We start from the raw sequence: 26,667 nt of genomic DNA, 5'->3' as shown, positions 1-26,667 counted from the left end.
AGATATAAGGTTCGGAGGGCTCTTTGTCTATTGATCTAACTATAACTATAGATTACAAAAGTCCTAAGGGAATGCTTATTTAGTGGTTGTTAACTCTGTTTCAGCACAGTGTGTATGTAAGTACATTGCCTGAGGGCTCTGTGTCTAGACCATTAGCTTGCATTTGGTGCATAGTACATTTATGCTCTCCTTGCATTCTTGGGTCACCTTTAGTGTGTTTTAAAATGGACAAGGCTCATCAACTTATTTTGCTGAATAATCAAGGATTAGTCTAGAGAATAGTAGGTCTATGGCATCTGCGATGTATTGTATTTTCTACTTCAGGGTCCATAGGGTATCCACAGGATACCTTGGGGTATAGGCGATGGCGGCAGACATCGGGCACTACAGTTAAAGTTTGCAGCCTCCCAGGATGCACTGGGGTCCCTGTCCTATACCCCGCCCCCAGCCAAGGCAAATCAATCAGTTTCGTAGGTGCCCGGCACGGAGTCAGATCACCTCTTCAGAGTGGGGCTGTTGTAACAGCCCTGAAGTTTCTTCCAGCAGCGTTGCTGCGATGAATATGAGCGGGCAGCATGGACAAGCTAATTAGAGGTCCATGCTGCCGCTCCTCCACCCCGCCGGGCCAGAACGCCGGTACTGATCCGGGGATGCTGGCGGGTACCAGGGTCTCAGCTAGCGGGGACTCCCGTATTCCAGACTGTGACCAGATTCACGGGGGATTCAGGTAAGCGGCGGGAACCCGTGGTGGGTTACTGCCGATTCACAGTCTTATTTGTCCCTAGGCAGGGGGCTCCCTGGGGACAGGCTGCGCGTGGAGCAAGGTACTGATCCTCCGCTTCCACTAGACCACCAGGGACAGTGGGCTGCAGCAGTATGGAAAGTGCTCCAGCGTCCCAGGGTTTAATAGCATGCCAGGGGTATGTGCTTACCCTGTCTCACAAGCGGTGCCTCCCCCGCTGCACATACCTTTCCTCAGCTGTGGCAGCGTTCCTCCCCCGGGCCTGTCTCCTATCAGCTCCTCGGTGTCCATTTTATACAAGTGACGAACGCTGCTGTATTCTGATACAGGGGACAGTGCGGTCTGGGTCCCCCGCATACCTGTCCTCCGATGAGGTCAGTGTATGCAGCACTGTTTCCTACCAGGCTCTGTGTCTGCATAGTTGATCATAGTGCCTGAAGTGCAGGTTTATTTCTGCATTGTATGTGACTATATGCTAGCGCTGTCTGACTGTAATTGCACTTCTGACTGTCAGCCATTTTACTATCCCTGTCTTTCTCTCCCTTGCGGTGCGCTGCTGCAGGGTGCTTATTACCTCACAGTTAAAATGAAAACTGTTTTTCCGTGTGGTGCGTCACATACACATCGTTTACACTCATCTTGTCTGTGAGTGAACGTGATTATTCTTCTCAGCTAAAACGTACCACATGCTCAGTACTGTTAGCGGAGGGTGATGTGGGCACTGCGGGTTTTCTCACATTTATATGACATATGTATTTGTGGAAATTGGTATTGCACTCTGCCATATTCATGCAGTAAGTACCTGAGGCTAGACAAGCATCAGACAGGACTAGCGTTGTGCTTTGCTCCTATAGTGTGTGTGTGTGTGTATATATATATATATATATATATATATATATATAAAGAGGGGCACTCACCAGGCTTGAAAAAAGTTAATCCAGTTTTAATTCACAAATACCTCACTCAACGTTTCGGTCACAATCTGTGACCTTATTCAGGAGTAGCAACACAGATTATAAACAAATCAGCATCTACAACAAAGGATACAAGGGTATAGCTTACCTTGACACAACTGTCTCTTTTATCCTAGTGTTGATTGTACACACCCCTTGAGCATTTTTTCAATCACCTCCCATCAATCATAATGCATCCAAGCGTCACTTCTGGTAACGGAAACTAGCTCACTTACTCTCAGTGGCTGATAACCTGAAAGTGGTTCCTCACACAACAAAGGATCTTTGTGACAGAGGAAAAGATCTCTGCGTTACAGGCAAAGATTTATATTTGTCTTCAGAGTCGGCGAGTGTTCATTCAGCAATGAGCAGACCTCTGCAGAAGTTGATCTTCTGATGAAACGCGTTGCCCAATCAGATAAAGACACTGGCAATGGTGCTTTCTCCAGAGGTACGGCTGTCTCTGGCCTGGTGGCTACAGACGTCCCACCTCATCAAGGGACGCCCCTTTTGGATCTCAGACTGGGCCCTCAGCCTGCGTTGTGGCTTGGGCGGAAGGCAGTCTCCCAGCTGTCTTGGCAGTGTTCATACCAGGAGTCCTCAACTGGGAAGTAGACTTCCTCAGCCATCAGGCCGTGCATCCAGGGGAATGATCTCTTCACCAGGAGGTGTTATAATTCCTAGTGAACAAGTGGGGCCTTCCAGAGATAAGCCTCATGGTCTCCTTACGGTGTACTGGTCAACAACAAGAAACGAGGAGGCTCTTCTGGTAGACGCTCTGTTGGTCCAGTGGACCTTCCAGTTTGCATACCTCTCCCTCCGTTCTCCCTTCTTCCTCGAGTACTTCGGAAGTTCAAGTAAGAAGGAGGCGCGCTCCTGGTGATGGCTCCAGCGTGGCCCAGACGTCACTGGTACTCAGATCTTCGGAGTCTCTCCATAGACACTCAAATGCTGTTGACTCAACGTCCTGGCCTATTATCTTAAGGTCCTTGCCATTACCCGGACCTGGGTCGTCTGTCTTTGACGGTGTGGCTGTTCAGACAGCCCGTTCAAGGTCCAGGGGTTTCTCTAGCTCTGTGTTTTTTCACCATGCTCAGAGCTTGGAAGCCTGCTTCTGCAAGAATTTACCACAAAGTGTGGCATACTTTCTTTGAATGGTGTCGCACTAGAGGCTATGATCCTCAGGTGTTTAGGATATCCAGGGTTTTGGCTTTCCTACAGATGGGCTTAGATCACGGTCTTTGCCTTGCTTCCCTGAAGGTGCAGGTTTCTGCCCTCTCAGTGTGATTTCAGCGTAGGCTTGCTACTCTTCCTGATGTCCGCACCTTTATGCAAGGTGTACTTCGTATTCAGTCTCCCTTTGTTCCACCAGTGGCTTCTTGGGATTTGGCTGTGGTCCTAAGGGCTCTCCAAGGACCGCCATTTGAACTACTGGGCTCAGTGGATTTAACATGGCTTACAGCTAAGACTGTGTTTCTTCTGGCCATTGCTTCGGCCAGAAGGGTGTCCGATTTGGGGGCTCTCTCATGTCGCCCTCTTTTTTCGCATTCGCCCTTTCCTGTCTAAGGTGGTATCTGGTTTCCACACTAATACAGAAATTATAGTACCAGCCTTTATTTCCCCAGACCTCGCAACTGGTGAGGCCTCCTTGGTTGTAGTACGGGCTCTAAGGATTTATGTTGACCATACCAATTCATTTCGGAAGTCGGACTCCTGGTTTGTCCTCTGGTTTCCGTAAGAAGGGTTGGCCTGCCACTAAGCAAACTTTGGCAGGATGGATTCGCATGGCGATTTCTGAGGCTTACATTCATGAGGGTCTTCCATCCTCTGTTAAAGCTTATTCAACTCTGTCTGTGGGGCCTCCGTGGCCAGCTCGCCGTGGTGCCTCGGCTGTTCAGCTTTGCAAGGCAGTCACGTGGTCTTCTGTCCATACCTTTGTGAGGTATTATGCTTTTAATACCTTTGCCTCTCAGGATGCTTCCTTCGGGCAGCGGATTCTCCTTTCAGCACATGAGCGTCCCCACCCTTAAAACATACTGCTTTGGGACATCCCCAAGGTATCCTGTGGATACCCTATGGACCCTGAAAATATGAGATATGGTAAGAACTTACCCTTGTTATCTCTATTTCTACGAAGTCCATAGGGTTCCACAGGACTCCCGCCCTGTCGCACCTGTACTGCAGATGGGCTTTGATCTGGTCACCGGTTTTTCTGTCTCCTTCTGGTGAGAATGTGATTCTTGTGTGTTCCAGTCTTTCTTCTCTCTCTTTCTTCTCCTCCTCCGGCCTATGGCTTGTTACGTAACTGATTTACCGTGGCTCGGGGGCGGGGTATAGGAGAGGGACCCCAGTGCATCCTGGGAGGCTGAAAACTTTAACTCTGAGGTGCTCCACGTCTGCCGCCATCGCCTATACCCCAAGGTATCCTGTGGAACCCTATGGACTTCGTAGAAATAGAGATAACAAGGGTAAGTTCTTACCATATCTCATATTATTAGCATATGAGTGTTCTTTATTTTATGGGTGTGTTATGGTCATACATGCCGATGTTTCACTCCCTCCTTCCGGGAGGGAGCTGTTGGGCTTTCTCGGCGGGGGGCGGGTCACGGCGAAAAGGGGGCGTGGCCCAGGGGTGACGTGCATTTTGAGGCGGAGCATGGGGGCGTGTCATCGCGATCGCGGCTCCGCCCCCTCTTTACAATGCCGGTTTTAAAGGCATTGTGAGGCAGGGGGCGGGGCCGTGATGACGCGATTCAGCGCACCGCGTCACTGGCCCCTCCGTTGCCGGGATTTTTATAGTAAGTGCGGGGGGGGGGGGCGTGTCGCTGATAGCGGGAGGCTTGCCTGCTTTCCTGGGAGGTCGGGAGTGGCACACGATTTTCGGGAGGCTCCCGACCAAATCGGGAGGGTACGCAAGTATGGTTATGGTTGCTGTTGTTTTATGTTATGGGAGGAGCAGCTGCCAAAATTAATTCCTTGTATTTTTATACTTGGCCAATAAGACCCAATTCCGAACTTATTACATAAACTCACACCACGATAGTGTGGTACAGTAATACATTTTGAAAAGTTTTGATGAAGCCATGCAGAATGTCTGTAAATCAAAAACAAATCTAGATATTAGGATCATCTACTTCAAACAACCTTTTTTTGTTTGCTATTTTATGGTGTTTTGTTTTTTTTGTGGCTTGGAGAACGGGTATTTCTTGTCTAAATCTTCTGCTGTAATAAAGAGATAGCCGGCTTGTTGTAACCTCTTTAGGCTAGTATGATATGGAACCTTTGTGCACCTTGGTCCTCCGCTCTATAGAATTGTGATGCACACAGTGCTGGCTGCGGGCAATAAAACTGTGTGTAAGTGGTGGGTTTGTTGTAGCTAATCCGAGGAGTGCTAGGATGCCATGCAGATCCTCGTCATAAAGATTAAAGATGCAAGTGTCTTTAGATTGTGCACTTTGCAGTTTAATGTAGGTTTACATTTTCAGAGTTTAACTTTAACTTCTCTACTCCGAAATGTACGGGAGACTCCCCCAGACCCCAATAGCATGTTGTCCTCCCAAATCCTGCCCCCTTCCTAGTGAGGGGGCAAGACGGGAGCATAATGCCATGAATCGGGGGTTCCATAAGGGAGAGAGCGGTGTGATTCTATGAGAATCGCATCATTTTGGTCCCATCTCCCCTTCATAGACCGTCAATAAGTGACATTATTCTGTGAGGGGGGATGGGACTAAATTTGTACAACACTCAGCCCCGTCCCCATCAGCTGTCCCCCTTCATCTCCCCTGCAGGTTTCTCCCAGGAAAAAGAAAAGTTGGTGAGTGTGATGTTATGCAGGATATATCTAATTGAAGTTCTCATACTATTGTCTCTAAAATTTAATTTGCCCCTGTAATATATGTTTCTTTGTGAATTTTTCAAAGAGGACACAGCAGATGGTGTCAGCAAGTCCGTTCAACGTGCATTTGCATCAATGCTTGGGGAGGATGATGGAGAGGATGAAGATGAGGAGGAGGAGGATGGAGAAGATACCGGTCAGCAACCATCTGCTGGGGATGTCTTTGCCTTGGAAATGGAACTTGATAGAGAAAACAAAAAGATGATGAAGGTATTTTACAGGTCCGGTTAAGCTACACACAAAGCTGCACAGGACAGACTTAAAGCTGAAACTTAAAAGCATTACTGAATGTGATTTAAAACTGCGTCATTTTCAGTCAATTTCTTTCTGCTAAACATCACCTGAACATTTTTGTTTTTATTTGAAGTCCCCAGATGTTATGCTTTATCTAAATATTGGTAAAGATACTGGTCTCAGTGGTCAGAAATACAATAAGCCAGGCACCAAAGGTCCTGCAGGTGGCCATTCCCAAAGATGGCTGCAGCAGCTCTGCTATAGGATATTTACATAAAGAGCTCGACCTATTGGCTAACTGGTAAAATTTCCAAAATAACATTTATAAAGATATATGTATAAAGAGGTCCCTTGTTAAGAAATAAAGAAAACGGCGCTGGATTGTTTGCATCTATCATAATTAATTAGCCAAATTGAATAGAAAATGAATAAATTGTTATACAGACCGGAAAGATGTATATAGAGTCAATGTATTCTAACATGTGAAACATGAATAATCAAAACGATCAGAGGCGGCTCCAATGGTGGGGCTGCAGCACAGTCCAAAATTCATATAGGGCAGCCACACCAACTGCCAGTGAGTCCCAGCCATCTATGACCCGTATTCAATTAGACGCGAAAAGTATAGCCGATCTTGGCTTTTCGTGTGGTCGGAACTTATCTCTGTATTCAGTTTCAGCTGCTTTTCGCTTACGCGGACGGTCAATGTAATGTAATAGGCGAAAAAGATTCGCCTCTGAATAGAAGGAGAAATGAGGTGCAATTTTTTTATTTCTACTTCAGGGTCCATAGGGTATCCGCAGGATACCTTGGGATATAGGTGATGACGTCAGGCATCGGGCACCATAGAGTTAAGTTTTCAGCCTCCCAGGATGCACTAGGGTCCCCCTCCTATACCCCGCCCCCGAGCCCAGGCATCTTTGGTGCCCAGCCGGAGTCGGTTGCACCTGTTAGAGGGGGGCCATGAAGAGCCCCTGAAGTTTTCTTCTATGCAGCTGTGGCTGCACATCTGGAAGTACAGCATGGACAGTCAGAACGCCGGTACCGATCCGGGGATGCTGGTAGGCATCTGGGGTCACAGCTAGCGGTGACCCCAGATGTTTAGGACCATGGCCGGATTTAAGGGGGTCAGCAGGTAAGCAGCAGGGTCCCGCGGTGGGTCCCCCGCTGATACATGGTCCAGAGTCCCCAGGCAGGGGGCTCCCTGGGGACTGGCTGCAGCGTGGAGCCAGGTACTAACCTGCGCCTCCACTACCCTCCTGGGACAGCAGGACCGCGGCAGAGCGGTGGTGCTGCGGCGTCCCAGGGGTTAAATGCATGCCAGGGGAGCGCGCCTTCCCTGTCTCACAGCCGGCGCCTCCCCCGCTGCACACAGCTCTCTCTGCCCACGCCGACTGGCCCTGTGGCAGCGCTCCTCTCCCAGGCCAGCCTCCTCTATGCTCCTCTGTGGCCATCTTTCCCAAGGCATGGTGAACGCTGCTGGAAGCCTATGATCGGAGGCATCGTGGTTTGGGTCCCCCCGCATACCTCTCCTCCGCTGTGGTCAGGTCTGTTTATGCAGCGCTGTGTCCTACCAGACTCTGTGTCTGTGTAGTTGATTTATCAGCGCTGTTAGTGCAGGAATTGATTTTCTTTGCATTGTATGTGACTGTGCTAGCGCTGCTGCCTGTACTTTTATTTTCTAACTGTCAGCCTTATCACTGTCCCTGTTCTTTCTGCTAAAGCCCTTGCGGTGCGGTGCTGCAGGGTGGTCTCTCGCTATACTTAAAGTATTGGTGAGAGGGGTCACATACTTTCCACCGTTATGTCTGAGAGTGACTTTCCTCTCCAGCTTCAGTGTACTACGTGTAAAGTACCTATAGTGGAGGGGGAGGGTAGTGCGGAGGGCCTATGCCGGAAGTGTTTTTTATTGGCGCGGCCAATTACGGTCACAGTACCGGTACAGGAGCCGCCCTGGGCTTGTTTCGCTCAGGCGCTTACAACCTTGGTGGGCTAGTTAGCTCCGCAGCCCACGTTCTCGCAGATGGGATTGTCCCAGCAATCAGTGGGGTCGTCACCCATGCAGGGTTTCCCGAGGCAATTGGTGGTACCCCGCAGTCTCCCTATTTCCCCTCTCCCGCTCTCTGAGGAGCCGGCATGGGTTAATTCCCTGACTAGTTCTGTACGGCACTTGTCGGAGGTGTTACAAGGGGAGTCTGTGTTGCGGCCACATAAGCGGCCGGTGGCGTCTCTGTCTGCTCCTTATGAGGATGACGAAGTGACGACTGATGATGGGGAGATTCTGGATCTTTCCGACCAGGAACTTCCCCGTACTAAGGTGGCAGACGCTAGGTCCAAGGTATATATTCCTGGACTTATTCGGGCAGTCCGCACAGCTTTGGTAATTGAGGACGAAGTTCCTCTGGCGTCTAAATCCAAATATGCCTTTTTTAAGGATGTTAAGGGTGACGCCACAGTCTTTCCTTTTTCGGGTCAGTTGGTGGACCATTTAGAGGAGGCGTGGAAACAGCCTGGCAAACGATACCAGCCGCAGAGGCGTTTGGCAGTGGCTTATCTGTTCGCGGATAATTATTTTTCTAAGTGGGAATCCCCTCCACAGGTGGATTCTCATGTGATACGCCTCGTACGTAGTGCCACTTTACCCATGCCATCCATGTCCTCCCTTAAGGATGCTACGGACTGCAAGGTGGAGATCTGCCTAAAGTCCGTTTATTCCCTTGCGGGGGGGGGCAGCGCGGCCAGCTATGGCCATTTGCTGGGTTGCCAGAGCTATGGAGCGCTGGGCGGATACGTTGGAGGCGTCCTTCGAATCCGACTGTTCGGCTGAACAGACGGAGTTGATCGGAAATCCCCGGGATTCGGCCACTTATATCAACGAAGCGGCCTTGGATATTAGTACCCTGGCGTCTCGAATTTCTTCGGCAGCTGTAGCTGCTCGTCGCACCTTGTGGTTGCGATCTTGGAAGGCGGACGCTGATTCCAAAAAGGGTTTGGAAGTGTTGCCTTTTAACGGAGAAGTTCTCTTTGGTCCGGACCTGGACAAAATTGTAGCCACGCTGGAGGCAGCCAAATCGGCATGTCTCCCGTCTGCTGCAGTTCCTTCCGGTTCAAGTACGTCGTCCTTTCGGCCTTATAGGGCCCAGGGTAGGCCTAAAGCACAGTTCTTTCCCCGACAGGCTGGCCCCAAAAAATCGGCCAAGCCCCGGAAGCAGGCGTGGAGTACCAGACGTCCGGCCCCTAAGCCAGATGACAAGCTTGCGGCCTGACGGTCCGGGCCTCCCTTTGGGGGATCCCAAGGTGGGAGGCCGCCTGCTGCAGTTCGCCCGGTGTTGGTCGGTCACCACGACAGACACTTGGGTCCTCGAGGTGGTCTCACACGGGTATGCCCTCTCCTTCCGGCACGTGGTTGTTGAGATGGCCATGTTGAGGTCCAGGGGATTTTCCAGCTCTGTAGTGCGAACCAAGAGCTCGGAAACCGTCTTCCGCGAGAATATACCATCGCGTGTGGCATACGTTCTTCCAGTGGTGTCGACCGAGAGGTTATGCACCGCGGGAGTTTCGTCTGTCTAGAGTACTAGCATTCCTACAAGCGGGACTAGACCGTGGGCTTCGCCTTGCTTTTTTGAAGGTGCAGGTTTCTGCCCTGTCTGTCTGGTTTCATCGTAGGTTTGCTACAATCCCTTATGTGCGCACCTTTATGCAGGGCGTTCTTCTAATTCAGCTGCCGTTTGTTCCACCTGTGGCGCCTTGGGACTTGGATGTGGTCCTGAGGGCTCTCCAAGGACCGCCGTTTGAACCACTGGGCTCAGTGGATCTTAAATTGCTAACAGCTAAGACTGTTTTCCTTCTGGCCATAGCTTCGGCCAGACGGGTTTCTGATTTAGGGGCTCTCTCTTGTAGACCCCCTTTCTTGATTTTTCATGGGAACAGGGCAGTGCTACGCACTCGTCCTGAATTTCTTCCCAAAGTTGTTTCCCGGTTTCATGTTAACGAGGAAATAGCTGTACCGGCTTTTAACTCACCTGGCCTTTCAGTGGGTGAGGCCACTTTGGATGTTGTGCGAGCCTGTTGCAGGTGTTTTTTTGATTGCAGGTGCTTGCAACAGGTGCGTTTTTCACGTTTTTTTTAAACTTCACTTCAGAGACTTTAAAATATGCTAGCACCCATTTTCAATAGAGATGTGCGGGCTCGGATTAGTTCTGATTTTTCCGGCTAAAAATTGGGTCTCCGAAAGAGGCAAAACGTCATCTTTCATGGACAAACATAATCATTCCTGGACAAAAGTCCAGGAATGATGATGTATGTCTATGAAAGATGATGTTTTGCTTCTTTCTGAGACCCGATTTTTGTCGGGAAAAATCCGAACTTGGCATGAAAATCCGAACTAATCCGAGCCCGGGCATCTCTAATTTTCAAGTACCCCAAATTTGACAGGACTACTTATTTTTACCAAAAAATACTGCTTAATGCCATTCTTCACCACTTTTATAAGGACGCAAGCAATTGTCAAAACTTAAGTACCCAAAATATATTTATTAGGGATATTAGTACTCCTCTATATTGATCTCCAATGTTAGTGTATCTTTTTGGGGGGTTCAGAAAGTCGGGTAGGCAAAACTTCATCGCGGACTCGAATCTAATTGAATACCACCCTATGTTTGGCAGCATTTGAAAAGGCAGTTGGTGTGGTTTCACTATTTGAATTTTGGACTGTGCTGCAGCCACACCTCTGGAGCCGCCACTGAAAACTATTATATTCAAATCGCATAAGTAATGCATTGGAATACCAGTATGAATTATACTCCTGCTGGAAAGAACATTCAGAGAAAGTTGTATGTAAACTCTCCTTTAGTAGCTGTGTATAAGTTGTACATTCAGAAGGAATATTATTGCTGGTTTAGCATCCAAAGAGTGCACATTCAGCAAATGGTGTTTGCAAGCAGCTTGGGTGCTCTTGTTCATTCTCTTTGCTTCGGTAGTACATTATATTACACTTTTGTGCAGACTATTTCCAACAGTGGCATGATTGTCTGTACACAGAATTCCTAAGGGTGCAGATTAGGTTGCTATTTCGTTGTCTAAGAAATGCTTCATACACATTTTAATATCATTGTGTTGTCAGGGGCAGATTTAGGGGTCTGGCCGCCCCTCCCCCATAGCATAGTGTACTCTGTTCTTAATGAGTGCCTCATCAAATTCCGTTTACTGTTTTGGATGTTATGTTATTTTGTACTTGACAATCCGACCATTATTAGACGTTGGAAAATGGTGAAAACATCTACAGGCAACAAACCTACTAGCAAAAACAATAAAAAGTAATTTGGAAATAAATAAAAAATTAGCAGCGTCACTTATGACTATAGAAAACTGGAAAAATTGGTGCAGAATTAACTTTGAGATCTGTATAATTTAATTAAAGATTAGCAACTTGGTTCTTTTTGGCAATTGGCGCAAGTTCAGATTTATCTTATTGGCTATCCAAAACATTTCGGACGCAGGATAGCAAATAAGATGCCGTTTTTGAGATCCAACATAACTGAGTAAAACCACTCATCTTTAAATGTAATATATATTACAGAACTTACCTGAAAGTTTCATTATGGGATTTCAGATGCCTCACAGAACAGCTTTTATTTAAAGAGTGCTGCAGGCAGTATAATAGCAGTAACAGCAGCAGGCTACCTGTCACATACACATCACGTCACTATCTGCTCTGCCGTATTTATGTCAGGGCTCGTCCTGATGCCTCCGTCCAGACAGCCAAGTCTGTCCCATGCTCACCCCCCCCCCTCCTCCCGCCTATAACTCATGTGCCGAGCGGTATATCCACCACTGTGAGTCATGCAAGTATTATACCTGTGTTATAATCTAGTTATCGGATGTCATTATTCTGCTACTGGAAAGGTATGTTATGCCCGTCACATGGTATGTTTGAAACGGATGTCGGGGTTGAGGAATTGTGTTGTCATTTGTTCAATCTGGTAAGTGTGTGCGTCTATGTAATATATACTGTGTGTGTGTGTATAATATATATATATATATATATATATATAATTATACTGTATATGTGTATGTATTCTAAAAACCAACACTAGAGGGCGCTAGAATCGCACATAATGTTTTTTAATATTGATTAATGATGATCCCACATGTCCATCAGTGTGTCTATAAATAAAACGGTTGCAAACCCAAATGTTTCTTAGTGTTGTTTGTTCTTTCTTGAGTCACCAAATATTTTTCTTAAATCTTTTGGGAATCCAATGTCGTCGGGAATTATACCCACTCACCAAAAATAACCCAATAAGAAGGCCAATAGGCACTCATTAGTAGATATCAGAATATCTTTTATTCTTGATAGAGTATTTGTCAATTATATAAAATTGCTTATATTAATTAATTAAAGGGTGTGTAATATCCTGCTAAAACCCTTCCAGGTGTGAGCTTGATGACAGGAACCTCGACCGTGGCAAGTAGATACAGCGTTTCTTCCCATAAAGGGGTCTTCTTCAGGGGTGTACATGAAAATCTCAAGAGTGTTAAATAAAATCCAATCTTGAATGGAATGAATCTCAAGATTAGGAGACGATCTGTTGTTGGATGAACTGTAATTTAATAAATATATATACAGTATATACTTCAAACCACAAGAACTGGCACTCCTAGTCCAAATCTATCTATGTAATTAAACTTTCTCCAAAAGGTAGCATCTCTGGTCCTTACAGAGTTGACACATGTTGTAAATAACATCTAATCCATATTCCACTGATGGGGTCCTTTAACGCTGCAGTAGAGCACTCATTTAGGAAGGAAGCTGACCGTACAGCAATAGTAAATAGTTTTAAAAGAAATACATTTTTCTATGATCATAGGCTTGTGGATTAATGTCACTTTGACTTTCTTGGTTAGGCAAAAAGACCTCGCAGCAAGCTTCCGAGAGCTCTCCGAGGGCTCATGGGAGAGGCCAACATTCGGTTTGCCCGTGGAGAGGGAGAGGAAGCCATAATAATGTGCATGGAAATCATTAGACAAGGTATGCAGTCATGCTACTGTAAATGCATCTCATTGTTCCCAGACCCAATAACTAGATCAGAAGTACAGTCCACATATTTGCTACCATATAATTGTGGAAGTAGCTGAATACATTTTGTGGTCTATTTTACAATTATTACAAATATAAACATAGGCCAAATTGAATGTTTAAATCCTATACCAGTACAGTCATCTATGTTTAATATATTGCCTATCATAGCTTTCTGTTTTCATTGTAACAGCTCCACTGGCTTATGAACCTTTCTCAACGCTCGCAATGATCTATGAGGACCAGGGGGACATGGAAAAATCGCTGCAGTTTGAGCTGATTGCTGCTCATCTGAACCCCAGCGACACAGAAGAATGGGTCCGACTAGCAGAGATGTCTTTAGAACAAGACAACATTAAGCAGGCCATATTTTGCTACTCTAAAGGTATATAATATTCTAAAGCGGGCCATACACTAGAGATATTTACAGGCAATCCGGCATGCTAACGATTATCGTTCAGTGTATGTATTTGAAAAATAATCTGCCAACAATCAAAAACTCGCAAAACCGATAGTGATCTTTTGATTTAATCTTTTGTGCATGCACCATCTGTCAGACAATCGTTCTCTCAATGTATGGAGTTAAAGATCTTTTACATCCCTCAGCCCGTTGTACCTTTTGTCAGATTGCATGGAAAAATCTTTGTGTGTGTATGGTCATCTTGAGAAAAGCTAATCTGATTGAACATAGTTACACAACTGAATGATTCGGCCGAATTTATGATTTTCAGAGGGATTAAAACAATCTTGAACATCTGATTTGAGTGCACAGCGCACACACCAGTGATTTATCGTTCCAGTCCGAATGATTATCTATCCTAAGATCATCACAAAGGTGACGTCTTAAAATTAAGAGAACTGTTGGACAGATGTTGGGAAAGACACACTATGAAATGTGCACAACGTCTGCTCATTGTTTGAGAAATTTTGTGCAGCAGGTCATTCTGCTTGGCCCTGGGTGGCTGCGTACACTTATTGGACAAAGCAGCCGAAAATCACCTGATCTGACAAATTATTGTACAGTGTGTACCCAACTACTAACAATGCAGTTTGATCTTTGTCTGTGTTAAAATACAGACTTGCATTACAATACAGTGGACAGGGAAGGGTATAGGTGTATGTAATGCTCCTAGTGGCTTCTTCCGTAATACACCTGGGGGAAAATGTATCCAGTCGTCTTAAGAGTGGAGAAGTTACCCACAGAACCAATCAGCTTCTGACTGTCATTTAATAGAATGTACTCGACTACTTCAAAGCTGATTGGTTCGCTATGGGCAACTTCTCCACAAGTCCACTCTTGAGAAGATGTCATACATTTCTCCTCGGTGGCTTATTTGTTGCATGTTACAATAGAACAGAGTGACCAGCATGATATCACGTGTCTGCTCTGTTTTCAGTGCATACTTGTTTTTTTTTTCCTTCTATAATTTTGAATGGGGAATTTGCTAATTTTATTTAACTTTTCTCTAAAAACCTTTTTATGTATATTCTTACGTGTTGTTTTTTTTAGTTTGTTCTGCTTATGCAAAATCTTGAAAAAATGCACTATAGATTTGCTGGCACTATGCGCCTGATTTTTTAGTTGGACACAAAAGTGAACGCAGCAATCTGTATTGGCCGTTGCCTGTCTGATGTACACTTTGTCGCTGTAGGGATTTTCAGAAATTGTTGCGCATGCGCAGTTGCAAGTAATCACGCTACTACAGTAACAGGCGGCATTGCGCGTGGATTGTGTGTGAATCAGCATCAGGCTCTGTGTTTTTCCATTTTTTTTTTTTTTTTTTCAAGGACACATCAGGCAAATTATTATATATTTATATCCACAATGTAATATAAGTAAGGAACAAAAAGATAATTATCTTTCATGTTTTCCAGCACTGAAATATAATCCCACCAACGTTCGATACTTGTGGGAAAGGTCCAGCCTGTATGAGCAGGTGGGAGACCATAAGATGGCCATGGATGGATATCGTCGTATCCTCAATCTGTTGTCTCCTGCTGATGGCGATCGCTTTATGCAGCTGGCGAGGGATATGGCCAAGTAAGTTCTTTCACAGTTTCATCAGTTTTGAACATGTGTAATTATTGTGGTTACTTTTCTACCATTGCCAAGTTCATAACATGGCTGCACAAAGAGGACATGGGACTTTAGCCTTGCTGGAATCCACTGCATTATTGGTTATATACCATATGTGCCTCCGGGATTTCTATCCTGATAAACATGCTCTTGCATTAGGGCGTGAATCAGCGATGGACGCAATTAGCAACGCTACTTCATTTTTGGACGCATGATCGATACTAAAATGGTAATGCAGAAGGAGGCGTCTGCGATCCAAGTGCTGCGTCTGAACACGCAACAGCAGATTACCATTGTGACCGTCTCCGTAATCGCTCATCTGAATAAGCTTTACCTTTACAGGGATACTGGCACATATGTGTACGTTTTACTGTTTTATTAAAAATAATGGCTATTTTTAATTGCACAGCTTTTTGAAGTTTGAATATATATTTATAACTAAATCGGTCAATATAATTAATATTACTTAGGATGGGCAATGGATCTGCTCAGCCAGGGTCAGGAAGCCCTGCATCTCCCCGCCCACAAACTGAATAGGCTGCAACTTTGGGGAACTGCGTGAGATCTCACAGTAAAAGACCGGCACATGTGCAGTACAGATCCTGTGACTGCGCCGATCTTATAACATTGGAGATATACGCAAACCATCGGGTTTTAGCACATCCCTGAATGAGGCCCTAAGTTTCATGCTACATTAAGATATAGTTTCACTTTTAGACATTAGGAGGTAAATTTACTAAGATGGGAGTTCTATTAAAAACGGATGTTGCCCATAGCAACCAATCAGATTCCAGATATTCTCTTCTAGAAGGTGCTAGAGAACTGAGAAGTAGAATCTGATTGGTTGCTATGGCAACATACACAGAAAAAGAAAGATAGACACGAAATGTCATATGTGGTGCACTATTGTTAAAACGTATCTTTTATTAATGTCACAGGTTAATATCCTATTGGAAAAGAGGAACAGCGAAAATAGTTTAAAAATTATTAGGTGTAATAAAGAAAGAAAAATGTGTTTAAAAGATAATACGCGACATGTGTGTCCCGACCTACTACGTTGTAATAAGATTAATTGTAGATGTTTGTGACCGTGTGTCTGATTACTTCAATAAGACCATATACTTAATTCAATTCGTGAGAATAGCACACATAAGTCACACATAATCCATTCAGTATCAAATGCTTTCAAAATTCAATTAATTATTGATCAAGTGTGTTGGAAATTGTTTCTGAGGGATATTAGCATATTATATAATCATGTATCCACATAAATATAAGCTCTCTAGTTAATTGTCAGTCCACCAAATAGCGTAGCTCATTGTGTGTTACCACATTACAAGATATTATCATATTATACAATCACTCCTATGGGGAATTCCTACATGGGCTTATGAATGCCCATTCATCAAATAGCGTGGTTCGTTTGTACATCAACACAGTAATATGCACCTCTGTATTCATACAATTCTGTTCTTCACAATTAAATTGAAATTAACATCTGGGAGTAGTTATGCTCATACACCATTAAAATCAAGGTGTATGGAATTCCTAATTGCTAGTTGGACAATATCCGCCAGAATATTATGTGCAAAAAGATCGTTTATTGATCACACTATTTGGATGGAATCACCCTTCAATAAGCTTGCTATTGGTCTCAAATTGTCCAGAACGGAGATCTCTCCTTTTACAGCTAATGCTTCTGGGAAATATGCAGATACAGTATAACACTATCAGCGTCCCTCATTTTTCATGTATATGATTGCCCATGAGAGTTCTCATGTATTGTGGCTCATTCTGTTCAGTTGCTAAGACGGTCTTTCATCAAGCACATATCATAACACACTTAATTCATTGATTCTGCAGCATTGTTAACATTAGGTCGGATCACACATGCCGCTGCCAACGCAGCGTTTCGCTAAACAGCTTTATCAAGGCAAGCTGAATCACACGTCGGGGCATCCTTATGTACCCGAACGTACTATCCCGCACCAATCATGAGTCGTCCCAAAACAGACTGTCCAATCGCAGTCAGCCCTGTTCCGGCCAGCTCCGCCCATCTCTCGATGATTGACTGCCGGGAACTCCCAGGGAGAACACTGACGTCAAGTCCAGTCATCCATTAGTTAGGATAAAATTGACTCAACCAAAGGATCACTGATCCGCATCTCCGATTAGCACCATAACAAGACATAGAGACAGGCAAATAATCTCCATGTCCTTTGTTTCAAATACGCAGATCATGAGAACCTAGTTGACCCATATGAATGGTTAATTGTTAAACTGGAAATATGATTAAATATCCAACCATTCAGGTCACGTGACCCCCCCATAGTAATATCTATAGGGAGTTATACAGACCAACTTAATGGATGCCTCGTTGAATTGATCATTTCAATCTTTCATATACCAATCCCTCTAGTATTCTATCCAAAATAGATGACACTCTTAAACATATATAGATTGACAATCATATAAATATATATACTTATACATTCTTATAATTCCTGTCTAATTCATATCCAAATAATCATAGTGTGTCAAAATTGAAGTGCTGAATTATAAAGTTAAAGTGTATATATGAAATTCATATATGTACAAATATTATTGAAAATTATGAAGTGATAAGATAAGTGCAAAAGATCATTAGTGGACCAAAAAACAGTAAACAATAATATAAAAGAGGCCATAGGGGGCTCATATAAATAATATATATGAACAAATATATATATATTATATACATATATATAAATAAAATTATTATAAAAATACCAAAAGTGAAAAGGTGATCAAAAATAATGTAAGAGAGGCCGTAGGGGTCTCATGCAAATAGTGAGTATAAACGAAAAAATTAAATAATAAAAATATTAATATATATGAATAAAAACTGTAAAAATATAAAAATAACATAAAAGAAAAAAATAAAAATAAAATATATAGAAATATCGTACAATAGAATATGATTATATCAAACATAAAAAGTGGTATAAAAAATACATGTAGAATAAAATGTATACATAATTCAAATCAAAAAATGTGCATCCATTATAGAGAGAATCGTAGAAAAAGAGTATACAATGATATCTAAATGTCTTCAGGAAACTCTGTTCCCTTATTACAGTCCAATTCTATATATTACTCATGTAAATTATAAGCCCATCACTAAGGGTCTTCATATTCATATTGAAAACTTTTAATCAAAAAAGAAGGATTAATAAAAGGAGATCATCCTCGTCTACCATGGAATGGAAAAGAAATTAGATATTAATATCCGCACTGCACAATATGTAATGATATCTAAAGATACTTAGGAAACTTGGTTCCCTTATTATAGTTCAATTCTATATGTTACTCATATAAATTATAAATCCATTGCTAAGGATCTTCATACTTGTATTCAAAAATAACTTATTAATCAAAAAGGACTAATAGAAGAAGATCATCCTTATCTACCATAGAATGGAAAAGAAAAAGAAAAAAGAGGCAGATAACTTCATAGCTATTTATGTAAGTATGTTGAACCTATGATCTTATCTCAGAAAAGCCATGTAACTATTCTCTTCATTTAACCCTTTTGGTGTTAGGGTATCCATAAGGAAAATAAATCTAGTCTCCTGCTTCAGAAGTTCACAATCCATGTCACCACCCCTGATGTTAGTTTTAATCTTCCTCATTCCATAAGCTCTCAAACCTACAGACTTTCCTTCATGATGTTTCAAAAAATGCTTTGCTACTGATGTCAACGGTTTAAAAAGCAACTGATCACGTTTGGCGTTTCTTATATCTCCCAGATGTTCTAAAATTCTTTTTTTTTGAGAGGTCTGATCATTTTGCCAATGTATTCCTTATCACAGGGACACCTCAGATTATAGATTACAGCCGTGGTATTGTAATCAATATAATCGGGAATTTGCCAGGTCTTGTTAAATTTGTCTCTGTAAGTTTCAGTCGTAATCATTGTCCAACATGCCTTGCAAGTTCCACATTTCCTGGATCCCTTCCTAGAGTACAATGGCTTTCTAGGTTCCTCAAAATGGCTCCGGACTAGGATATCCTTCAAGTTCTTAGACCGTCTCCAACTTATATTGATCTTATCTCCAACACATTCTGTAAGGTCTCGATCTGTTTTCGACACATTCAGATGTCTCTGAAGCATCTCTTGTATCTGTCTCCATTCATGACAGAAGGTCCCTATAAACCTCACACATTCTGGTTCTTCCTTTCTTGTCTTAGGTGTCAATAGTTTATCTCTTGTATATTTGACAGTCTCCTCACAGGCTCTCTTTATCATTCTGTTACTATAACCACGAGATTTTAATCTTCCACTCAGTTGATCTGATCTTTTCCGAAATGTATGATCTTCTGAGCAATTTCGCTTCATACGTAAGAATTCGCCCTTAGGTAATCCTTTCATAACCGGAGGAAAATGAGAGCTCTTGCTATTCAAAAGACTGTTAGTCGAAGTCTTCTTACAATACAAATCCGTTGATATGTGTCCATCCCTTTCAATGGTGAGGGAGATGTCCAAAAAATTTATACTCTCTTTGCTTGCTTCATGTGTTAATTTTAAGTTAAGTTTGTTGGTATTTAACTTCATTAGGAATTCCTCAAAGTATTTCACCTCTCCTTCCCAAATTATCAGAAGATCGTCAATATATCTTAGCCAAAGAGTAATGTGTTTTGTGTAGATATCATTTTCCTCATTAAACACATGTTCTCTCTCCCACCACCCCAGGTAGAGGTTAGCATACGTGGGGGCACATGTGGTCCCCATTGCAGTACCTCGTACCTGGAGGTAGAAGTTCTTATCACACACACAGAAATTTTTAGAAAGTACAAATCGTAGTAGAGAAATAAGAAAATTATTGAGAGCTGTATTTTGATCCATGCTTAAAAAGTATTCCACCGCCTTGATCCCATGTTCATGATTAATACTCGTGTACAGACTCTCTACATCACAAGTTATTAGCCAAGTACTCTCGTTTAAAATCACATCTTGGATTTTATTCAATACATCAGACGTATCTCTAATGAAAGATGGTAATCCCAAGACATAATCCCTTAGATGAAAGTCCAAGAATTTACTGGCATTTTCTGTGAGGCTACCCATCCCAGAGACAATCGGTCTCCCGGGTGGGTTAGTCTCATTTTTATGAATCTTTGGTAGTAAGTATAGGGTCGGTATCCTTGGGTGTTCTGTTTTCAAAAAATCATAATCCTTCTTCGTTGTGACACCTTCATTTCTAGCTCTCAATATGATCCTATTGTATAGTTCCATGAAGTCATTGATGGGATTGAAAATCAAACGCCTATAACAAGAGACATCCTCCAATTGTCGATTTAATTCTTTTACATATTTTTCCTTAGACCATAGAACCACATTACCACCTTTATCAGATGGTTTAATTATAGTATCCTTCCATGTCTGTATTTCTTTTAGTGCCTTTCGTTCTTCTCTTCCCAAGTTATAATCATTCTTCATGATCTTCTTATTAACCTCCAAAACGTCCAAATCCTTGCTTACAAGATCAACAAATATTTTAACTTGGGGACAGATTGATGGATCAGGACAAAAAGTGGATTTCTTTTTCAATGAGGTGGCTTTAATTCCTAATGGTTCATATGGGACTGGTGTTTTAGTTTGTTCCAAAGACATTTGTGTCCCACCTAACTCCTCTAATATCGAGACAGCTGTTGACTCTTCCTCTGAGAGGATCATGGGGATCGATATTAATTCATCAAAATTTCTCGTATTTCTAAAAAAGTTTTTTAGAAGGAGCTTCCTTGCAAAAAGGTTAATATCCTTCTCATATTCAAACCTGTCAAATGTCTGCATAGGTGAGAAGGATAGTCCCTTGTTAAGGACTTCTATCTGAGATGTTGTAAGTATTCTATCCGTAAAATTGACAACCCTCAGGGAATCAGATTCTTCTATTTCCTGTATCGTCTGTAATCCCTGGGTTCTTCCCTCCAATCCTTGAATCTTCGTTTTCCTCTTCTTTCCCCTTCTGATCCTATTAAAGATTGTCCTATATTGTCCCTGGTTTCTCTGGGAGTTACCCCTAAAAAATCCTTTTCTTGTTTGCCAATTGGTGTTCTTTCATGCATGAACTCATCTGATGAATCAACATCAGAGGTGGTATAATTCAAACGATTGTTTGAAGTATCTTTGTTCGTGCGGTTCCACCTATAGATGTTGTTAGAGGCGATTATATTGATTGCAATACCACGGCTGTAATCTATAATCTGAGGTGTCCCTGTGATAAGGAATACATTGGCAAAACGATCAGACCTCTCAAAAAAAAAGAATTTTAGAACATCTGGGAGATATAAGAAACGCCAAACGTGATCAGTTGCTTTTTAAACCATTGACATCAGTAGCAAAGCATTTTTTGAAACATCATGAAGGAAAGTCTGTAGGTTTGAGAGCTTATGGAATGAGGAAGATTAAAACTAACATCAGGGGTGGTGACATGGATTGTGAACTTCTGAAGCAGGAGACTAGATTTATTTTCCTTATGGATACCCTAACACCAAAAGGGTTAAATGAAGAGAATAGTTACATGGCTTTTCTGAGATAAGATCATAGGCTCAACATACTTACATAAATAGCTATGAAGTTATCTGCCTCTTTTTTTCTTTTTCTTTTCCATTCTATGGTAGATAAGGATGATCTTCTTCTATTAGTCCTTTTTGATTAATAAGTTATTTTTGAATACAAGTATGAAGATCCTTAGCAATGGACTTATAATTTATATGAGTAACATATAGAATTGAACTATAATAAGGGAACCAAGTTTCCTAAGTATCTTTAGATATCATTACATATTGTGCAGTGCGGATATTAATATCTAATTTCTTTTCCATTCCATGGTAGACGAGGATGATCTCCTTTTATTAATCCTTCTTTTTTGATTAAAAGTTTTCAATATGAATATGAAGACCCTTAGTGATGGGCTTATAATTTACATGAGTAATATATAGAATTGGACTATAATAAGGGAACAGAGTTTCCTGAAGACATTTAGATATCATTGTATACTCTTTTTCTACGATTCTCTCTATAATGGATGCACATTTTTTGATTTGAATTATGTATACATTTTATTCTACATGTATTTTTTATACCACTTTTTATGTTTGATATAATCATATTCTATTGTACGATATTTATATATATTTTATTTTTATTTTTTTCTTTTATGTTATTTTTATATTTTTACAATTTTTATTCATATATATTAATATTTTTATTATTTAATTTTTTCGTTTATACTCACTATTTGCATGAGACCCCTACGGCCTCTCTTACATTATTTTTGATCACCTTTTCACTTTTGGTATTTTTATAATAATTTAATTTATATATATGTATATAATATATATATATTTGTTCATATATATTATTTATATGAGCCCCCTATGGCCTCTTTTATATTATTGTTTACTGTTTTTTGGTCCACTAATGCTCTTTTGCACTTATCTTATCACTTCATAATTTTCTTTTTTTCAATAATATTTGTACATATATGAATTTCATATATACACTTTAACTTTATAATTCAGCACTTCAATTTTGACACACTATGATTATTTGGATATGAATTAGACAGGAATTATAAGAATGTATAAGTATATATATTTATATGATTGTCAATCTATATATGTTTAAGAGTGTCATCTATTTTGGATAGAATACTAGAGGGATTGGTATATGAAAGATTGAAATGATCAATTCAATGAGGCATCCATTAAGTTGGTCTGTATAACTCCCTATAGATATTACTATGGGGGGGTCACGTGACCTGAATGGTTGGATATTTAATCATATTTCCAGTTTAACAATTAACCATTCATATGGGTCAACTAGGTTCTCATGATCTGCGTATTTGAAACAAAGGACATGGGGATTATTTGCCTGTCTCTATGTCTTGTTATGGTGCTAATCGGAGATGCGGATCAGTGATCCTTTGGTTGAGTCTGTTTTATCCTAACTAATGGATGACTGGACTTGACGTCAGTGTTCTCCCTGGGAGTTCCCGGCAGTCAATCATCGAGAGATGGGCGGAGCTGGCCGGAACAGGGCTGACTGCGATTGGACAGTCTGTTTTGGGACGACTCATGATTGGTGCGGGATAGTACGTCCGGGTACATAAGGATGCCCTGACGTGTGATTTGGCTTGCCTTGATAAAGCTGGTTAGCGAAACGCTGCGTTGGCAGCGGCATGTGTGATCCGACCTAATGTTAACAATGCTGCAGAATCAATGAATTAAGTGTGTTATGATATGTGCTTGATGAAAGACCGTCTTAGCAACTGAATAGCATGAGCCACAATACATGAGAACTCTCATGGGCAATCATATACATGAAAAATGAGGGACGCTGATAGTGTTATATTGTTTCTGCATATTTCCCAGAAGCATTAGCTGTAAAAGGAGAGATCTCCGTTCTGGACAATTTGAGACCAATAGCAAGCTTATTGAAGGGTGATTCCATCCAAATAGTGTGATCAATAAACGATCTTTTTGCACATAATATTCTGGCGGATATTATCCAACTAGCAATTAGGAATTCCATACACCTTGATTTTAATTGTGTATGAGCATAACTACTCCCAGATGTTAATTTCAATTTAATTGTGAAGAACAGAATTGTATGAATACAGAGGTGCATATTACTGTGTTGATGTACAAACGAACCACGCTATTTGATGAATGGGCATTCATAAGCCCATGTAGGAATTCCCCATAGGAGTGATTGTATAATATGATAATATCTTGTAATGTGGTAACACACAATGAGCCACGCTATTTGGTGGACTGACAATTAACTAGAGAGCTTATATTTATGTGGATACATGATTATATAATATGCTAATATCCCTCAGAAACAATTTCCAACACACTTGATCAATAATTAATTGAATTTTGAAAGCATTTGATACTGAATGGATTATGTGTGACTTATGTGTGCTATTCTCACGAATTGAATTAAGTATATGGTCCTATTGAAGTAATCAGACACACGGTCACAAACATCTACAATTAATCTTTATTACAACGTAGTAGGTCGGGACACACATGTCACGTATTATCTTTTAATCACATTTTTCTTTCTTTATTACACCTAATAATTTTTAAACTATTTTCGCTGTTCCTCTTTCCCAATAGGATATTAACCTGTGACATTAATAAAAGTTACGTTTTAACAATAGTGCACCACATATGACATTTCGTGTCTATCTTTCTTTTTCTGTGTATTTGATATTGGTGTCAGTGGTAGCACCCCTCAATTTAAGAATTGTCTGATTGCCTATATATATATATATACAATATGAGGGTTCCATTTATTCTACTCCATTAATGATTCTTGTGCGACTGTAGAATTCTTGTTGGGTTTGCTATGGCAAGATCCCTTTTTAATAGAACTCCCATCTTAGTAAATTTACCCCTAGAACTGAGGAGTCATTTCTTGCCTGGTATGGCAGCATGGTAACTTATCATTACTAGGGGTAAAATAATCTGCACTGATCTTGTTGTGGGTGGCAATTACCTGTTCACTAGTTTGTCAGGAAGTGACACAGACAGTGCCTTTGATATTAAGAGGGTAATGGAGGGAAGAAGACACTGATTGACTGAATCTCTTGACATACGTACGTCTCTACATCAGCAGTATATGCTCCTGGTTTATTACACGTCATGTACCAGGCATATATTATTCTGCATCAGCACCACTGTGTGCAGGTGAATTAGTGGTTAATGCTGAATCTAACAGAAGATGGTCATTTATTTAGCTAGAGAAGTGGGGGAATCCAGCTACAGGATACCGATAAGATTGTCATCTAGGTTTATTGCACAGGTCCACAGATGCTAGAAGATCTAGTATTTCTTTTGTAGCCTAAGTACGTTCAGATACGGTTTATGGCATCACCAGATGCTCTATCTGGAGAACACAATGTTGGCATCCAAGCAATTTAATGACAGAGAACAGGTGGCACTGCTGAAATTGGTAAATAATATATCAATCAAAAAGCAAAATGAACATACAAATAGAATAATATAAAATACCTTAATTGTAATAAAATATCATATACTTTATCCCTGTTTTCCTGTGCCAAGTAGGATAACTGTAACCTTTTGCATTGTAGTACTTAACACTTGTAACAATCTAGTAAACCATGAAATAAATGCTCTTAAGCAGCTGTTAGCCAGTTCCTAAGGGAATATATTACGTAGAAAATAAATGTCACACCAGTACATGAGTGATGATCATGGTTGCCAGCAACTGGCTTTTTTTTATATTGCTACAAAGACTAGTTCATTTTTCATGCCTTCACCCTCCACTGTCTCTGCTCATGCCAATCATACCATGCCCCTGGTATCCCCAGTCTCTAGTGGTTGATCTTAAGAATTGTGACTACTAAAGAGTCTAATTTAAGGCAGTGTTTCCCAAATCCAGTCTTCAGAGAACCATTACATTACATGTTATACAGGTCTCCCCACTATCACTGAGTGAAATTATTAGCACCAGCTGTGGATCTTTTAAAATGTCAGTGGGTAATGAGTTCACTTGAGCATTAAGCTGGCCACACACTAGACCAACTTGCATCCAACCATCCAACTAGTTGATTGGTTGGAATGAAAATCTGGTACAGTATGGGAGTAACTGATGATCAGCAATTTGCTCCTAAATGCCAGAAAACAGATGAAAATGGACGTTCAGACAAGTTTGAACAAATTGTTTAGATCAAACATTTAACAAACAGTTTTTGTCTCTTTTCCAGCCTTTGGGAGCAAATTGCTGATTGTCATTTGCTTTCATCCCTTACCAGATTTTCATTTCAACCAATCAACAAGTTGGATGAAAGTTGGTCTAGTGTGTGGCCAGCTTTACCTAGGAGATCTGTAAAACCATGCATTGTAAAGCTGGCCACACACTAGACCAACTTTCATCCAACTTGTTGATTGGTTGGAATGAAAATCTGGTAACGTATGGGAGTAAATGATGATCAGCAATTTTCTCCTAAATGCTAGAAAACAGATGAAACTGGTCGGTCAGACAAATTTGTTAAATGTTTGATCTAAACAATTTGTTCAAACAAAAGTTTTTGTCCATTTTCCGGCGTTTGGGAGCAAATTGCTGATTGTCATTTGCTTTCATCCCTTACCAGATTTTCATTCCAACCAATCAACTAGTTGGATGGTTGGATGTAAGTTGGTCTAGTGTGTGGCCAGCTTTAGGGGTCCCTGAGGACTGGAGTTGGGAAACACTGCTTTACGGTCTCCATGCCCTTTGTTTGAAGTTTATCACACTATACGATCCATCATACTATATATTGTTCCATGGCTGATCGGTCTGATACTTCGTACAGGATTTATTAGATACTGCAGGGTCAGGCCTGGCGGTGTACAGGCAGTAATGATTAAATACTGCTGTATTTAGGGAAGCGGTATGATTTACCGTCGGACCCTTGCCCAGCGGTTGGAATCCCGACACCAGGAGGCCGGCAGAGGAGGAAATCCCGATCGTCGAAGGTAAGCATTAGCTAACCTATTGCTAACCCCCAAACCCTCCTTTAGGGTGCCTAACCCTAACCTTCCCCCCTGTGGGGTGCCTAACCCTCCCTCCCCCTAGCCTAACCCTAACCTCCTGGGCGGGTACCTAACCCTAAGTCTCCTGCCGTCACTTCG

The 26,667-nt window shown here is 41.7% G+C and overlaps 1 protein-coding gene across 2 annotated transcripts in view; it reads left to right on the top strand.

Annotated features, from left to right (window-relative positions):
- GTF3C3 (general transcription factor IIIC subunit 3) overlaps positions 1–26,667 on the top strand; it is an 89,283-nt gene that overhangs the window by 14,851 nt on the left and 47,765 nt on the right. For both annotated transcript variants that reach the window (XM_088467157.1, XM_088467167.1), the window contains exons 4-7: positions 5,616–5,800; positions 12,731–12,854; positions 13,096–13,287; positions 14,778–14,943. In XM_088467157.1, coding sequence (XP_088323283.1) covers positions 5,616–5,800; positions 12,731–12,854; positions 13,096–13,287; positions 14,778–14,943 — 667 coding nt within the window. The remainder of the gene's footprint in view (positions 1–5,615; positions 5,801–12,730; positions 12,855–13,095; positions 13,288–14,777; positions 14,944–26,667) is intronic.

Source organism: Taudactylus pleione, unplaced genomic scaffold (assembly GCF_031769625.1).
Source record: "Taudactylus pleione unplaced genomic scaffold, aTauple2 ptg000009l, whole genome shotgun sequence".
NCBI classification, from domain to species: Eukaryota; Metazoa; Chordata; class Amphibia; order Anura; family Myobatrachidae; genus Taudactylus; species Taudactylus pleione.
This window is presented reverse-complemented; position numbering and strand designations above follow the sequence as displayed.